Raw genomic sequence first — 17256 nt, 5'->3', positions numbered from 1 at the left:
GCTGGCTGGGTGCTCTTTCTTTGTTTCTATGTTCTTCTACCACGTCTTATTGGAGACAAATTGTGATCCACCTCGCACACCAGCTTGTCTCACTCTTCTCTCCCACAGATATTTCTGAAGCTGAGTATTTTGGAGAGATTTTAGCAAAAGGAGACGTTATGAATGGGGATTGACATTTGGCAGTTGGCCTGCGAAGAAGCGTAGGAGGCCCTCCTCGGTGGTTGTATGTTTGCAAACCACCAGGTGGTGAAGAAGGCAAGCAGAAAGACTGAGTTCAAGTCTCCGCCAAGCTGAGCAATCTTAAGCAATTTGATAAGTTCTGGGGACTTACCTATCTCTAAAATGGGAACACATTTGTTCCCATTGTTGTAAGGGAGAGCAGTAAGTCTTTATCCAGGGTTCAACGGAGTGGATTTTGATTGCATGGGATACTATCCTATGCCAGACTACTGTTGCATGTGTGCACGTACTTGTGTGCGTGTGAATGTGTGTGTGTGTGTGTGTGTGTGTGAGAGAGAGAGAGAGAGAGAGAGTGAGCGCGCGCGCCCAGTGCCCTCGCCTGAGGGTGTTTCTCGGGAATGGCGTGCTTGTGGGTGTGTGCGCTGGGCCGTCCTCCGAGCCTGTGGCTGCCAGCGTCAGGCTGAGAACGAGGCACCGACTCTCCCGCAGCTGATTGGCAGCGTTGGGTGAATGAGTGCGCGTGGGGCCGGAGCAGCGAGGTGGCCGTGGCTCCGCGCTGATGTGCGCGCCCGCCTGCCGGCCCGGGTAGGGGCGGACCGCGAACAGCGGGCGGGCTGGGAGGAGGGAGAGGAGGGCGGGCGCGGGAGTCAGCGGGGAGGGCTGCAAGAAGCCGGGCAGCCGCGGGGCCCGGGCGCGGGCGCTGGGCCGGGGAGCCGGGCTCACAGCCAGGAGGCGGCGCCGCGGGGAGGGAGCGGAGTGCGGATCGCGAGCGCAGCCCGGCCGCCCGCCGCCTGCTGAGAGCGCTGCGGGTCGCAGACCCAGCCGGGGACAGACCAGCAGCTGCCGCGATCGCCCTGCAAGCCAAAGGGAATCCGGGGGCTCTGAGCTCGAGTCCCGGCTTTGGGCGCAACGGAGAACAGGCTAGACTCGCCGAGCCTTGCCCTGCTGGGGCCCCCTGAGCCAGGGAGCCCCTTCTCCCGGGGGTTGGCCCCCGGGACTCGCCCGAGCGAGAGAAGCAGGTCCGTCGGTCTGGACTGGGGAAGCGGGAGTATGGTGTGCGCACGCGCGTGTGCTTGTGTGCCTGCGAGGGGTGGGTGTGTAAGGGGCGTGAGAGGGGGGTTGATAGAAATGATGGTGTGTGGTGTATCTGTACAGTGTGTTAGGGTTGTGTGTGTTGCTGACTGCATATGCAGAGAGAGAGAGAGAGAGAGAGAGAGAGAGAGAGAGAGCGCCTACGTAGGGGGAAAGGGGCGCATCAGGGTGGAGTGTGTATATGTGCAGGAGTGTGTGAAGGGTGCGTGGGTGAGTGTGCACGGGTGCTAGGTGCGGCTGTGTGTGTGTGTGTGATGTAAGGGTACTGGGTGCACGTATGTCCCTGGTTCATTCTCCCTTCCCCCACCAGATGTGTTCTGGGGAGGGGGGTAGTCTTTCTGCAACTGCTGCCCCTTACCAAGCTTGCCTGCCTGACCTCCTTTCCCACGGAGCCAGAAAGGGTTAATCGGTCCCTCCCTCAAAAACTCCTGAGGTCACGGGGAGGGTAGCTGCAGGCCAAACCCCCAGAAAGAGGGGAAAGGCTCCGGAGAGCCTCTGCTAGGCCAGGGACCCTGCTTAGCTGGCTATATGGCCTTGCAGGTCAGATCACTCAGGCTTGTGACCTGCCCTTTCTGAGGGCCTTGTGCTCCAGTGGTTTCTTGCTAGGTCTGGAGGTGGGGATCAGGAGCGAATCGGGAGGGTCTGCATTCTTTGCCACTGTATTACTGGAACGATGCTTGATATACAGTGGGCCTCAGTAGATATTTGAGAGATGGGGGGTGGGGGATGGAGAAAGCTGGGTAGAGGGGTGGGGGAGGAGGGAGAGAATCTGCAAGGGGGAGGTTAAGTTGATTCCCTCTGTTCTGGCTCAGGATGAGGCTCCTGCTTGTAGTTAGACTTCTGGTCAGACATCAGGCCCCCTTGCGGGAAGGCTGGGTGTGCATGGCGGTGGTGGGTGTGCAGGGAAGAGATTTGCCCTGGAGCCTGCAGGTAGTGGAGAGGGGGCTGGCAAGAAGAGTTGCTATGCCTCTTTCAGGCAGAACACGTTGCCTGTGTTCCTGCACCTGCTTCTCTGTGATTAGAGCCATTGCCTAGGGCATCTGATCCCGGAAGAGGGGGGTGGAGGCCTTGACTCCCAGTACTTCTCCCTCTAGGACCCCCGAGCTGCTGAAGAAGTGAGCTCCCTGCCCACCCGAGTTGCTGAGCCAGGTGGGGCCATGGCAGGCCGTGGCTGCCTGGAGCTGGGGCTGTTCTGCTGGGTCCTGCTTGCCGTACCTGTGGGTCCACAGCCTGCTTCCTCTGTACCAGGTGCCCCTCTTACTACTCTGACCCCACCACCTCAGAGTGAGGCCTCTATGCTCTCTCTCAACCTGGGGCTAAACTTCAAATTCCATCTCCGGGGACCTGCTGCTGTCTGGGGAAACCCTGTCACCGAGACCCATCCTCTCTCTCCTGGACTAGGCCAGGAGTCTGAGGAAGAGGAGGAAGGCGATCTGAGGACTGATCCCCTTTGGGAACTGCTGGTGGGGTCCCCTGGGAACTACCTCCCAGAGTGGGGCTCTGCCGAAGGCAGCTTTACACCCTGGGCTTCCTCCCTGCCTCCCGAGTCCACATCCCGCCTCTCAGGGCCCACCAAGCGGCCCACTGCTCCCTCTCAACCTAGGATGGGCACCGTGACCTGGGCCACTGCTCTAACAGCGACACCACCTCCAACCAGTGCTCCCAGGCCTCATCAGAGTGAGCTTGAGCTGAAGTTTGATGTAGCTTTGAGAGCAGGTGCAGCCCCCACTCTTGGTCATCGGTCATTACCTCTGCTGCCCAGCCTGCGGGCCAGCCTGGCAGAGATTGCTGGGCGCCTGGGACCTTTTGGTAAGTAACCACTCCATTTGAGGTGAATCTTTGCTGGGCATGTTGATGAATATATATACCCTGTCCACTGGTAGACAGGAGGCAACTTCATCCCAGACGCCTTTTGCAGGGTTCTTTGGTACCACTGTGTCCCCACTCCGGAACTTCTCAAGGCAGAGTTACCCAGGCACAACAGCACATCCAAGTTTTGCTTTTGAAGTGTCAGATTCCCCTGGTGAGTGCTGGCTTTATTGTCACAAACATCTGCATGACATCGGCTGAGCTAGTGGTCTGTGGTCTGACCATCATCACCTTTCTTGGCCTGGGGAATGTTTGTATTGCTTTTTCCAGGCTCTGGGACAAGGGCTGGTTGGTGTTCCTTGGGGGGAAGCAGACTCTGCTATATTGATTCTGAGCCCCATCTGCTTCTTTTTACAGGGCTCTTTGGTACCACGGGGTCGCGTCCTCCACCTCTCCTGGAAAGGAAGTTCTCAAGCCCAAGCCTATTGGATTCAGTGGCTTCCCCGAGCTCTGCCTCAATCAAGACAACGCCAGTGCAACAAGGTGAGCATGCAAGCGTTTGTATTTGACACACTGCAAGTCAGACACTCAGCAGTGTCCCGGGACCTTTTTATGTCACTGCCCTCATAACCATACCACCTCTCCCTTCATTGTCACCATGGAGCAATTATATATTAATAATCTAACAGGTATTGTCTGGGAAGATACTACATGGAGTTAGGGAAGTGTTCTCTGAGGTGTCTGCTTCTGTAGGTGAGTCAGAGCCAACTAGCAGAGGCAGGAGCTACTTCTGCAGCATCTCTCCCTCCCCTCCATCCTGGGTGCCTCGTCTCCCTTCCTACCTCCACTCTGCTCAGCCTTGGAGTTTTCCCCTCTGCTGTTTGATCTGCTATGACGTGCTGTCAGACCTGGACAAGGCTGAGCCCTTCACAGAGAAGACATTAAAGAGAGGACCATGAACAGACAGGTGCCACCTTTGCTCTAGGGAGCCTTTCAGAACATGCACCTAGACAGGTTAATGGTGCCAAGGAAACATTTGACCTCTTTGAGCCTAAGTCTTCTCACTTATATAGGGTCTGATAAAAGAACACTTTGTGGTGTGTGTGTGTGTGTGTGTGTGTGTGTGTTTGTGAAATTCTAATGTCTCCAGATAGTGTAAACCCTTGCTGGATACCAAGTAGAAACTCACTGAACAGTGCTCCTTAACTTAGCCTCGTGCTCACACTGCACCCCAAATACACTTTCAGATTCAGCCTTGCAGATATCCTGGCCTTGGCCCCATCTTCTGATGGGACCACAGAGTTCTCAGGGGTGCTCAAAGAGAAGCTTTGCTAAATGAGGCTGTGGGAGCCATGGGTAGGGACTTCCAGTCCAGCTTTGTTCTACTAAAGACTTCCTGTGTCTGTGAAACATCTAAGCTACTCTGTCCTAAGCTCAGCCATGAAGAAGCTGTGGCTTCTTCCAGCCCCAACCCTGACAACCCTTTCTGTATTTTATGCAGTTCTTCAGCCATCATCATCATATCCTTCTGTGGTGTGCAAGAAATGGCCACTGTGCGATTCATGTGCAGCAGTGGCAAGATCTGCTGTGGGTGGGGGGCAGCTCTCTGCCTCAGGGGATAGATGCTGGCTGGCATTCTGTCAGCCTGGGTGACAGTGCTGGCCAGGCAGGTTTAATGAGTCTGGACAGTATCAGAGGCAGTCCCACAACCCCCCTCTCCCCACCTCCGCCTCACTGGTGATTGCAGGAGTCCAGTCTCTTCTTGCTGCTCCTCTTGCATAAACTGAGAAGCCTGGGTTAACCTGAGAGAGAGAGAGAAAGAAGAGAGGAGGGGAGAGGAGAGAAGAGAGGAGAGATCAAACTTGTAACAAATATATTCTGTTTTGTTTTGTTTTGTTTTGTTTTGTTTTGTTTTGTTTTGTTTTGTTTTGTTTTGTTTTGTTTTGTTTTAAGATAAGGTCTCAGGTAGCTCAGGCCTGCCTCAAACTGGCTTTGCAGCTGAGGCTGGCTTTGAACTCCTGATCCTCCTGCTTCTACCTCACAAGTGCTGCTATTTCAGGTGTCTCTTACCATACCAAGCATCCTAGGATCTTTCTAACTCAAGTGTCACTTGCACTGTGTTTTGATATAGGGCTCCTTTGCACTGGGTCCCCTTTTTCTGAACCATGGCTTGTATTTACACATTGAAATTTCATAGTGGGCTCTCTCATATCCAAGGACTTTAGGCCCATTGATAAGTCCTCATTGTTGTCCCTCTGCTCTCTGGCCATACTGGCAAGACTGGGCTATGAATGACCAGTGCCTGTGCGATCCAGCTGTTAAATATTTCCAGTGTTACTGCTGCAGAGTATCAGCCCTTCACAATGCTGGAGTTGGGGGTAGGGAGAAGGATGCAGCCAAACCATTAACCGGGCTGCAGCTTCCAGCATCCAGAGTTGATTCCGCAGCCCTTTGATCTGGGCAGCTGGTGGATAATCAGACCTGGCTTCCCCTGGACCTGGCTTCTCGTTTCCCATCCCCCTCCTCAGCCAGCCCTGCCTCCCCGACAATTACTCATGCTGACATCCCATCTTTTCTCTCACTCCTGAGGTCAAGGGACACAAGGACAGGGTGGAATCTCCCTGAAGGGGTGGCCCGCTCAGGATCCATCTCCTGAGGATGGAGGGAACTCAGGACCACTGTCTTTTAGGGGAAACTCAAGGCAGTTTCTGAGGAGGCTACAAATGGAGAGAGAGAAAAGAGATGAGGACAAGTGGTGCCATCAGAGGCAGAAGCTAGGCTGCCTTTCTCCTGCCTCCATCCACACTGGGGCTCTCGGGACAACTCTGGTCCGAAGGAACACTGTTGAGAAGGAACACTATTGAGAAGTCTGTCTCTGATACTTGAGATGTCTCTTGTGCTCTGCCTATGTTCTCTCCTGGATTTTATAATTGTTGAAGTTTGCTCTATTGGCTATCCTGCTTAGGGAGACACAGGTGAGAAATGGGGTTTCATATGGCACATGTGTGAGAAGTGTACATGGTCTCTGAGAGCATGTGTCTGTATGGTAAGCGCAGAGAGGAGCCTGAGGAACCACAAGTAGGGACAGACATGGGCCAAAGGAAACCAAGGTAATCCAGCAACTTAGTAGCAGTAGGTTTGACCAGGATTTCAAAGTGGGGCAGGAAAATGAGAAGAATGGTGTATTAGTTTGATGCACTGACTCCAGGCTGGTGCCTCCTCTGACCAGCAGGCTTCCTGTTTCCAACTGAATGGCCACGGGGAGAGGGTAGCATAACACTATGTTAGTGTTCTTCAAACAGCACAGACTGAATGAGACAAGAGATTGATATTCACTCTGTGGATTCTCTGTTGTCTTTCTAAACAAGTTTCGGATGTTGCTAAGCTGTTAAACCAAGCACTAACTTATGGGGCTGGAGACAAGACTCAGTGGTTAAAAGCACACACACTGCTCTTATAAAGGAGCCAGGTTGATTCCCAGCACCCAGACTGGATAGCTCACAACTGTCCATAACTCCAGCTCCAGGGCGCTCAATGCCTCTTCTGGCCTTTGTGGGCACATGCACTCACTTGTAAATACCCAACACACAGAATTACCAAGAAAATAGAGCTTTAAAAAAGAACTAATTTGAGGTCAAAGCTGATCACACACAAACAAGATAATTGATCCCAGATGAACATTAGCCAGTTACAATACTAGCCAGAATTATATATTGAATGATTTCTTTTCCATACCGGGAACACACCTCATTTATCTTCATGATTGTTCTGGGTAATAGGGATTCTTACCCAGTTCAGATTTGAGGAACGTAACGTAGTGGGAACCAATGTGCATGCTGCCACTTGTAGCAGGCAGGAAGCTCTGCATTTAAGTTTCTGGTTGCTACCTCCACGACTTTTCTAATTGTCCAATTCTTCCCTTCTGTCTCTTGAGCTGCCTGGGACTTCACTACGTTTTCTTCTGCAGATTTTTGTTGTCTTCAGCATGTGAGAGAACAGCCTGGGGTGGGTGTTCTTCTGTTATCCATCTGGGGGATAGCTAGGGCCTGGGCAGGCAATTGGAGCAAGAGTGTAATCATCAGAGGTCCTTACTCCCCAGCACACACCTATCTCCTGTCCTCCTCCCCATCCCTGTGTGTCCATCTCTATCCTTCATTACTACCTTGTCTTCCTCCAATTTTTTTTCTTTGCCTTCAGGTGTAGTCCTGCTGAAACTTGGAGGTGCAGGAAGAGATCAACTTCTAGCACAGTTTTTTCTGTTTGGCCATAGGTGGATCTTGAGTCTAACCTTTTTAGAGCTCCTCTTGCTCCAAGAGAGCAGAACCAAGGGAAGAACCAAGTCTTGGCAGACTTCCCTTTCCACAAGAGATGTGGGACATGTTGGGGCAGAGGATGAGGCCAGAGCCTCAGTTAGCAGACTCCAGCACACCTGAGGGGTTCACTTATCTCGATAGCATATTGCTCCACTGTGATTCCCTCTAATTGTTCCAGGGGAGAGACTACAATGTGAGACCATGTCTCATAAAACCAACAAAAGAAACAACAAAAACAGCCCTAGACTAATGGTTTTGTAGGATGGGGGAGCTACTGCCAATCAGTGGCTGAGCATTGGGGTATAGCCTGTAGGAAGGACACTTAATAAGATGTGTTCTCCTTAGAATGCTAGGGCAGGAGACTTACCTCTTTTCCTGCTCTGTGAGTGCATGCATTGTTCACGCATGTTCCGTGAATAGGGACAAGAGAGTATTGACAAGGGACATGTGAAGGTCTCTTCTAGTCCTAGATGAGGTTTGGAGTCAGATGTGCATGTGTGCGAGCATGTATGTGTGTTGGGAGAGAGAAGAGAAGCACATTAGTACCTGTGACAGGTTATTGTGGGAAAGGGATGCAGATTGGTACTCAGATCTGGGTCCTGGCGCTCTGATGATTTGTGGCCTTGGGCAAGTCCTTCTGCAGAACCTCAGTTTCTTCTTCTGATAAAAAGTGAGTTTCATGTATTCAATGGAAACTACTCAGTGCCTTCCATATGCCACAAACCACTTAAGCATGGAGTTTCATACGTGTGCAAAGGGAACAAAAACTTTATTCTCATATAACATCTTTTCTGGTGTGGGATTTGGACTGGAGGGGGGGGCATCCACACACCTCCTTCCAGTTTTAAAGTCCTGTAACTTCTTAAGAAAACCTCTCCGCCAACCTGATAAAATCAAGGAATGATTGAGGGTGTGTGTGTGGAATGAACAGTACAAATGGGAGGAGAGTGGTCGCTGAAAGCTTCAGCCTGGAAGATGGGGTTCTGGGAGGAGAAGTGGGGAGAAGAAAAATCAGCTCATAGAAGAAATTCAGATTTCTAGCTGAGGACTGGGAAGGCGGGGCCCGGGGGGTGGGCTGCTAACGGCTCCAGCCAAACGCTTTCTTTCCACAGACCCCACTGTCTCCACTTCTGGCCCAGACGAACTCTCTCCTGCCAGCTTCGGGAATCCTTCAACACAGCCTGGATGTGAGCCAGGCTCTTGTAGTGATCCAGAGTTGCAGGATGACTTGGGACAGCCGCCTGCCTCCCCGCTGCCTCTCTTCTTCTTGACCCTGGAGGCCGACTGGGCAGAGGCTAGGGCTCGCTGGGGTCTGGCCTGGGAGGCCCATGTATATGGAGCAGGAGCTCTCTTCGGCTTGGTGGCTCTGCTGGCTCTGTTAGCTCTGGCCCTCTTGCCCTGGCGCTGTCCACCAGGCGCCCCCTGCCTGGCGTTGCTGGATCTGCTGCTGCTCTCCGCGGGGACCACTCGGGCCTTCCCGCTCTTCTACGACGCCTACGGGCATCGCGATCGGCTGCCGACTCTCGTCTGGCTGCTGCTGCAGGACCTTCCGCTGCCCTGCCTAGCTGCAGGTCTGGGGCTGGCTTGCCTGCTCCTGGCCCGACCGCGCACTCCGAGGTGCCCCGCCGGCTTAGCGGCGCTGCTGCTGCTGGGGCTGGGGTTGGCGGCGGCGGCCGCCCTAGGGAGCGCCGTGCACCGCCCGCTGCGGCCGCTGCGGCTCGCCTCCCGCGGACTGCACGCCTTCCTCGCTGCCTTCTTGTCGGGGCTCCTGCTGGCACTCTCTTGTTGGGGCGGCCGGCGGCGGAGGGCCGGAGCACCCTTGGGAGGGGCTGGCTTTAAGGGTGCTACCCCTGTCCCGCAAGTGCGCAGCCCCTTCGCCCCGCGGGAGTCCTGGAGGCGAGCGGCACGCACAGCCCCGGTGGCCGGGACCTTTGGGCTGCTGAGCGGAGCCCTGCAGGGCTACGAGGTGCTTCACGCTCTGGGCTACGGAAGCCAAGCAGGTTTGGAGGGGCCCTGGCCCTGGTGGGCTTTCCAGCTAGGTCTGCGTCTGGGCGAGGTGGGCGTCGCGCTCCCGTTAGCGCTGCTTGGTCTCTACCCAGCGCTCTGCAGTCCACGTGTGCCGCGGCGCTGCTGGGCCAAGCTCTTCCGATTGTCTCCGGGACACGCTGCTCCGCTGCTGCCAGGAGGCTGGGTCCCCGGAATCCGAGACAAGGAGCCCCTGGGTAGCGCGATCGCACGTGGGGACGCAGAGCTGCTGCAGCTATGCGCCCTAGCAGGCCCAGGTCCCGATCTCCTTCTCCAAGGTGGCGGCTGCCGGGGCTTTGAAGGTGCGGGAGCCAACCCAACGCAGTCAACAGCCTCCTCCCCTAGCAGCGATTGCACGGTGGACTTCCGCCCGCCCTCACCCATCAACCTGCGGCGCAGCATCGAGGAAGCCCTCTGCAGCGAGGCACTTCTGGCTCCTGGCCTCTTTCAGGGCCCTGCCTTTGGGGAAGCCCTGCCTGGGCTCGGTCTCTACCGCACCATCTCACTGGGGAACAAGACAGGGGCAGGACCCTGTGAGAAGTCGGAGAATGTCCCTGGATCCCCAGCACCTCCTGAGCTCCCATCTCCTGGGGCCTGGCCTCCCGGCAGCAGCGCCTCATCTGGCTCTCTGTGTGGACTCTCACGGGACAGCTCGTCCATGCTTCTGTGTTCCAGCCCCGACAGGCCCCCTCGCTGTCCCTTAGTCTGCGTCCTCAGTCCCCCGCGGCCCTCAGAAAGCAGCCCCAGCCTCCCAGCCTCAGGATCCTACCAGGCCCTATCCCCACCCTCCCGCGACTCCCCGGAACATGCTTCTGAACTGCAGGCTGAGGAGGCATTGCTGCAAGAGCAATTCCTGGATGCTTGTCGACAGATTGATGAGCTGAGCATGGGCAGCGACACCATAGACCTGTGAAGAGGCGGCTATCTCACAGCCGAGCCTTTGGCCCCCACTTCTGGCATCTGATCTGCTCAAGACCTCCTCACTGTAATAATTCTCCAATTCTGCCTGGTTCAGATAACTCACTCTGATTCTTCCCCATCCAGGGGTCCCTGGGTGGGTGGGTCAGCAATCAGGCTCTATGCATTGGGAATCAGTGCCAACTTCTCTGGAGCCATGGGGTGCTAATGTCCCTAGCTGCAACTTTAGGGTGGCAGGGTTCTACTTTCCTTGGCTGTCACCAGCAATAAAGCTCCAAGGTGCTCCACTCCTGACCACCATGCCCCTTACCCTGGTGCTGAGTGAAACAGCTATCTTTAAAAGGCCTAGTGCCCTGTCTGGGCTTCATACCCACCTCTGCCATCTCTTCATGGAACCGTTCCCTAACGATGGAGCTGTGGCCCAAGAGACTTTATCGCAACTGATTGGGAAATGAGCGTTTTCAGAGTCAATGTACCAATAAAATATTTTCAGAGGAGAATGTTCTGACCTTGGAAAAGCTTAAAGGGGGGGGGGGCGGCGGCTACAACCTCAGCAGCTCCACCAGAGTTTCTACCTCAGACTCCCAGGGACCTTCACACGAAAGTGAGGACTCTTCTGGGGAATGAGTCCTGAGACAAGCCCCTGGAAGCCGCCCATCTGACTGCCTGGCAAATGTCTTTTCCTAAAGGGGACAGGGCCCTGAGAGGTGGGAGACAGAGACTCTTTAGCACTTGGCAAAATGCCTTTGTCCACAGGAGCCCTGCATCAGATCTTAGGAGATAGCTTCCTAGGAGCTAGTTAATAATAAAGATCTTCATAGAAATGTGGGCACACTTGTTAAAGGGCCTGATTGCTTCGGTTGGGCCAGCCAACAACCTGTCTGCCAAGTTCCCATAAGAATTTGCAAAGAGGAAGCTGCCTATTCTCATCAACAGGGAGTCTTTGAAGCTGGTCTTACAAGGACCTCATCCCCCTTTTCCACAGAGCTCTCATCTCTGATCCTCAGTAGAGAAAAATCTGTCTTCACTGCCTACCTCTTGCCCCAGCCCCAGCTCAGTTCTCAAAGAAAGATCACCCTGCAGGGACCCATTAGCACATCCAGCCACCAGCTACAGAGTATCCGCCCCTTTCCTGAAGCATTTAGCCTCCAGTTATATATACTCTGCATTTGTCATCTGGATAAAATGTAATGGTTTATGGTGGCAGGGTCTTGGATCAGGTTTGAAAATGAAAAGCTGGCAGTGTTTGGCGGATGTCCTGCATATCACATAGAGACCTGGAGAGGCATACACATCAGGATCAAAGTAGAAAAAAACAAACAGGAAGCTTCCTAATCACACACACACACACACACACACACACACACACACACACACACACACACAAAATCACACAAACTTGGATCACCAGCTCATGGAGTTTGGAGACAGGCGCCAAGGAGCCAAAAGGAATACAGAAAGGGAGGTGGGGAGGGGCTGAGGCTCTTGTTCCCTGCAGATGAAGATCTGTCTTGATTGAGGACAGTATCCAGGGCCTCAAGACCTCAGAGGGAGGAAGGAAGCCAGGACCATCTAAGGGAGGGTAAGAGTCCGGGTAGAGAAGAGAGATTTGAGGTAGCGGTGCAGGTGAGGCTGAGGGATGGACCTGGAGTGGTCCTGACCGTGCCTCCTCCATCACCTGGCTTAGTGTAGCTCAGAAATTCTTGCTGCGTCCTCACTCTGGGCTGAGGCCCAGAGAACTGCCAGCTTCCTAATTACAGGCATTTCTCACTGGGTGTCATAGTGGCTGCAGTGGGCCCGGCATTGGCACTGCATTGTGTCATGCAAGGGATGCTTGCTGCTCTGGGAAATTGTCTCCTTCTTACCCCATTGCCCCTCCCAGCTGCCTCTCCTCAGCTTCCGCTTACACCCAGCCCCTCTGTCATCCCTTCCTCACACTCATCCTCTCCAGCTGCTTGGTCTTGCGCATTCTCCTCACTGATTGGCTCCATGTACTTCTCTCCCCTGAACGCAGCAGTCAAATCTGGAGCCTCCCCATCCAGTCTGACTCCGTTCATCTCTCACAGATACTTGCTTTTTTTCTCGTCTGAAAGCTCTGAATGCAGCTGATGAGAAAGGAGGCCAGAGGAACATTTCTCAGTACTCACCAGATCCGACACTTTGTTAATTTTCCTTCATATAAATTACTCCCAGTTAAAACCCTTTTTTTTTTTTTTTAAACTTCAGAGAACCTGAGTTTCTGGCACCCACCTTGAGCTACTCACAATCACCATCAACTTCAAACCAAGGTGATCTGATGATGTCTTTTGTCCTTCATGTACACATCTCTCATCCACACACACCCCTACAAATAAAAATAAAAATAAATTTAAAAAAAAATCCCTGGGCTGGAGAAATGGCTCAGCAGTTAAGAGCACTGACTGCTCTTCCAGAGGTCCTGAGTTCAATTCCCAGCAACCACATGGTGGCTCACAACCATCTGTAATGGGATCCGATGCCCTCTTCTGGTGTGGTTGAGGACAGCTACAGTGTACTCATATACATAAAATAAAATCTTTTTTAAAATTAAAAAGAAATCCCTAGCTTTTTCGCACACAAAGAAGCCAAGACTTCAGTTAGCTGCGCATTTTATCTTGTGCCTTATTTCTTACCCAAAGCAGGCTTCTCAGAAGGAATAGCGTTCGATCCTAATGCATACGTCCTACAGTTTCAATATTGGTACTTGGAGGGTCTGAATGATAAACTTTCATTCATTCATGAATTAATCCACTCTCTTAAAATTATTTGTTGAAGGCTCAAATATATCAGGTGATGAGACTAAAAAGGCAGAGAAGGAAACAAACTACGACTATTTGATATGCAGAGGAAAGGCAAGCACTAATAGAAGAGTCATTATAGCACAAGCAATTATTACAGTTGTGAGAAGTGGGGAGAGTAAGAACTATCTAATCTTATAGAAGGCTCAGCTTGTGGGGAGAGTGAGGAGTGGAGCCAGAGGGAAAGCCTAAGAACATCCTAGGCTTCTCTTCCTTCCTTCCCAGGCTTCACTACAGTGATGGATGAGGGATAGGTCTGCAGTTTATTTCCCTTGGAAGCCACCTTGTAGGGTTCCATGACTCCTGCTATTTAATAAAGAACACTGCATGAGTCCTGAGTAGATGGATGAGCAAATATTCTTGGCTGAAGAACCATATGCCCTTCCTGATATGCATGGCTATAAGGGGACGAGGCAGGAGACAGATGGGGGATCCACATCTGAATAAAGGGGAAGATGAGAAGGCTCAGTTTTACTGTGTATTCTGAGGCACACAGAACCCTGACTATGGGTATTTGCTGCCCCCTGATGGACGTAGGGAAACAGTTTAGTCTTTGTCCTTTAAGGAAAAATTGGACTTAGGTATTTAGGACAGTTTTTTGTTTGTTTGTTTGTTTGTTTTTTGAGGGGAGAGGAGGATTACAAATGGATATTAAATTCTTTCCCCTTTATCTACCGCAGCTATGACTAGGTCCCCCAATACAAGTTTGTATTTGAGGATAGAATTTGATTCTTGGTTGTTGTTGTTGTTGTTGTTTTCCGAAACAGGGTCTCTCTGTGTAGCCCTGGCTGTCCTGGAACTCGCTTTGTAGACCAGGCTGGCCTTGAACTCAGAGATCCACCTGCCTCTGCCTCCCAAGTGCTGGGATTAAAGGCGTGCGCCACCACTGCCCCGCCTAGAATTTGATTCTTAAGGAAGAGGATGTGGAATTTCAAACCAATTTTGTTTAAAAGATTCTACTTCTTTTGCCCACTTTACTTTTTATGTAAGATAGGATTGACTTTATGGTAGCCTTGGCGATCTGTTTTGTATTTCAGTGCCTTTTCTTCTGATTTATCTATTTAAAATATAACTGTGGTGGGGGTTCTTTTTCTAAAAGCACATATTAATTATTTGAAGCCTACTAGGACTTCATAAATTTCATGCTTAGCATATTCCTCCTGCCACTACTACCTACATGTCATCCATCCATCTATCCATCCATCCATCCATCCATTATATTGAATGTGGATAACTCTTGGGGATTTTCACTGTGCCTTTCATCCTTTGTGGTGATTTCTACCTACTGAGCTGTTGTAACTTAAAAGTAAAGACTTTAAAAGTGCCTAGGGTACTTTTTGCAGCTAGGTATTCTGCAAGCACAGCATTTTTCCATGTAAGACAGACAGTGAAACCCACTGAGTGTTAAACACTGTGGGTAGCCTCCAGTCTGTCTGATAAACAGACATAAATGAAGATCTTCTGTCTCTGGGCAGCAGTGCATCCTAGGTCTGTACATATAACTGGGTGTTATGTTTGGCTTCCATTGTGCTCTGATGTGATCTTGCAGAGACTTTGTAAGATTTTAAAAATAAACGTTTGTCTCTCACTCTGGACTCTATTTTATATGAAGGCAGGGACCATGTCTTTTTTTGGGCAATGAATTTTACTCCTAATATATAAGTAGGAGCTCAATCAATAAGAAATTGAAAATATGATTTCGTACGTAGTATTTGTTCTATGGGGATTTTAGTAGATACAATTTGTCTCTGCGGCCAAATGACAGTTTGTCTCACGTTTTCTGAGGACATGTGACTAGTTCAAATTATGTATGTTACATGCTTGTGTCTATGACGTTTTGCATATGTAGTTTTTTTCCCCACGTGATATGTGGCAACTCTTCAGAAAAAAACTTATTGAACACCCACTCTATGTCAGATGAGGGCAGGCTTAGGGGGAAAATGACTTCTGCCTGCTTTGGTGAATTTGGGGTCGAGTTCCTAAATGAAAGATTTTAAGAGAATTTTAAGCTGTTGATGTCAAGTTTCCTCCAGTGGCGGGGGCGGTGCTGGGACTGCACAGAGACCGTCGCTCAAGAAGCTCCGCCCCCAGGACGTCATTTTTCTTTTTCTTTCCGGAACTATTCCTTCTAGTCTGCGTTTCCTCCCGGACTCTTTTGAGCAAAGAGGACTTCCTGAATTTCCCGGCAACTCGGCGCCGTCTTCCTGCCAGAGCTCATCCCAGCCCTCGGTCGCGCCGGCGTGGGGTGCTCACAGCATCACGCGCTTGTCTCTCGGTCTCATGGCCGGTCTGACTTTATTCGTGGGCCGTCTCCCGCCCTCGGCTCGCAGCGATCAGCTGGAAGAGCTGTTCAGTCAGGTGGGTCCGGTGAAGCAGTGCTTCGTGGTGACAGAGAAAGGTAAGGAGTGGGATGGTGCAGAGGACATGTGCAAAGGTATGGGAACAACCCAATTTCAGGGAGCTCTATAGTTATGATCTGTTTGTTTTGAGACAGGGCTCTCTAGCCCTAACTGGCCTCGGATTCGCTACCGGTAGCCCGTGTGCTTCTGCCTCCTGAATCCTCCGATTAATGACGTGAGCCATCCCAGCAAATTCTTTGCTCTCTCCAGAACTACGGGACTGGCAGCTAAGATTCTTTTCTAAACGGACTCAGCTGTAGATCGGCCAATAAGGTTGATTTATGAAAGGCAAAGCACTCACTTAACGTTTCCATTGCGTTTTCCCCTTTATTACGCGTGTTCAGGAGTTCAAACGCAAACCCATTAACTTGTAGCAATGGTAGTAATCCCAGCATCTGGAAAGGCTGTGGCAGGAGGATTGCTGGGAATTCGAGGTCAGCCTGGTCTATATAATAGCGAGTTCAGGACAGCTGGGATTACATAGCCAGACCCCGTCTCAAACAAACATCTCAAAGTAACGTTTAATAAAGTACCAGTGCGGCTTATTGAGAGTCCGATGGCTGCTAGGCTGGAAGAGTGCTTAGTTTGACTTGTTCTCAACAATCTTACAGGACAAAGAGCCTTAACCCCATTTTTAAAATAAAGGAATATAATCTTTAAAGACATTAAATGGTCTGGAGTTGATCTGGCTAGTGAGAGGACTCAGTTTGATTAGCACATTAGCACATCCTGTGCATTCATCTGTTTATTTGGGGAATACTTCTTGGATGCCAACTGTGTTTCAGAACATTGCTGGCTGCCCTTAGGATACAACAGGTGTGTGACACTAAATCACTGACGCAGACTCTGTTCTCATACACTTATGGTTTGAAAGACAGCCAACAAACTATATGTTGATAATGGTGATAAATTTATGCTAAGGAGAAAAGTCAAAAGAGGGAATGTGTGTGTGTAGATAGGGTGGCTAGGGAAGACCTGTTTGAGGAGAGTGAACTGGGGATAAAACAGTCTGAATTCAGGAATCAGCAACCTTGAGGATATTAAAGCAAGTATGTCCATGTGTGAGAAGAGAGCTTGGTGGCCAGGGTGACGAGAAAGTGAATGAAGGTGTGACAGGAGATTCGATCTCACTGAGTCCTCAGATTGTGGTGTTTACTAGAAAATCCTATTTCTAGTTGTGTGGCTCAGCTTCAGCACACACCTTTAATCCCAAACAATTGTAGAAGGAAGCACCCATGTTTGAAAGTAATGTCTAATTGAGAGACAGATAAAATGAAAGACTTGGCAGAAGAGTAAAATATGTCCAACTTTCACGAGTACATCGAGAAAAGAGATCCCAGGACCCACTCCACCTGATAGAATGAAAGAACCAACTCCTACCAGGTTTTTCCCATACTTTTGCACACACACAAGTAAATAAATGTTACAACACTAATGTTGTGCCAGGAGTGGTGGTATCTGACTGTAATCCCAGCACTTAGTAAGTGGAGGCAGGAGGATCAGGAAGTTGAGGCCTACTTGGGTTATATAAGACGTTGTCCCCAAAAGACAAAACAAGAAAGAAACATTCATTTAAAAGGACATTAATGCCGGGCATGGTGGTGCATGCCTTTAATCCCAGCACTCTAGAGGCAGAGGCAGGCGGATTTCTGAGTTCGAGGACAGCCTGGTCTACAAAGTGAGTTCCAGGACAGCCAGGGCTAC

The 17256-nt window shown here is 51.1% G+C and overlaps 2 protein-coding genes across 4 annotated transcripts in view; both read left to right on the top strand.

Moving 5' to 3' along the window:
- Positions 1-637: 637 nt before the first annotated feature.
- On the top strand, positions 638-10834 carry Prrt4 (proline rich transmembrane protein 4). Of its 2 annotated transcripts, none has more exons than XM_021165832.1 (5): positions 638-765; positions 2367-3081; positions 3191-3295; positions 3499-3624; positions 8507-10834. In XM_021165832.1, the coding sequence occupies exons 1-5, from the start codon at positions 691-693 to the stop codon at positions 10330-10332; spliced, it is 2847 nt and encodes a 948-aa protein (XP_021021491.1). In that variant the 5' UTR covers positions 638-690; the 3' UTR covers positions 10333-10834. The 2 variants fall into 2 exon arrangements, with proteins under 2 accessions (XP_021021491.1, XP_029334752.1); XM_029478892.1 differs by lacking the exon at positions 638-765 and having other exon boundaries at positions 2430-3081; positions 8507-8733; positions 9768-10023.
- A 4225-nt stretch (positions 10835-15059) lies between these two features.
- The window catches only part of Rbm28 (RNA binding motif protein 28), a 43714-nt gene continuing 41517 nt past the window's right edge, over positions 15060-17256 (top strand). For both annotated transcript variants that reach the window (XM_029478818.1, XM_021165387.2), the window contains exon 1: positions 15060-15551. In XM_029478818.1, coding sequence (XP_029334678.1) covers positions 15434-15551 — 118 coding nt within the window. In that variant the 5' untranslated portion in view covers positions 15060-15433. The remainder of the gene's footprint in view (positions 15552-17256) is intronic.

Source organism: Mus caroli, chromosome 6 (genome assembly GCF_900094665.2).
Source record: "Mus caroli chromosome 6, CAROLI_EIJ_v1.1, whole genome shotgun sequence".
NCBI lineage: Eukaryota > Metazoa > Chordata > Mammalia > Rodentia > Muridae > Mus > Mus caroli.
The sequence above is the reverse complement of the archived record's forward strand: the minus strand, read 5'-3'. Positions and strand labels throughout refer to the sequence as shown.

What these genes read in the sequence shown, in the direction of transcription:
- Prrt4 (XM_021165832.1), top strand. Translation starts at nt 691, where the DNA reads ATGAGTGCGCGTGGGGCCGGAGCAGCGAGGTGGCCGTGGCTCCGCGCT. An exon ending in GCGCCCGCCTGCCGGCCCGG is followed by an intron (nt 766 to 2,366) that starts GTAGGGGCGGAC and finishes TTCTCCCTCTAG; the next exon opens with GACCCCCGAGCTGCTGAAGA. An exon ending in TGGGCGCCTGGGACCTTTTG is followed by an intron (nt 3,082 to 3,190) that starts GTAAGTAACCAC and finishes CGCCTTTTGCAG; the next exon opens with GGTTCTTTGGTACCACTGTG.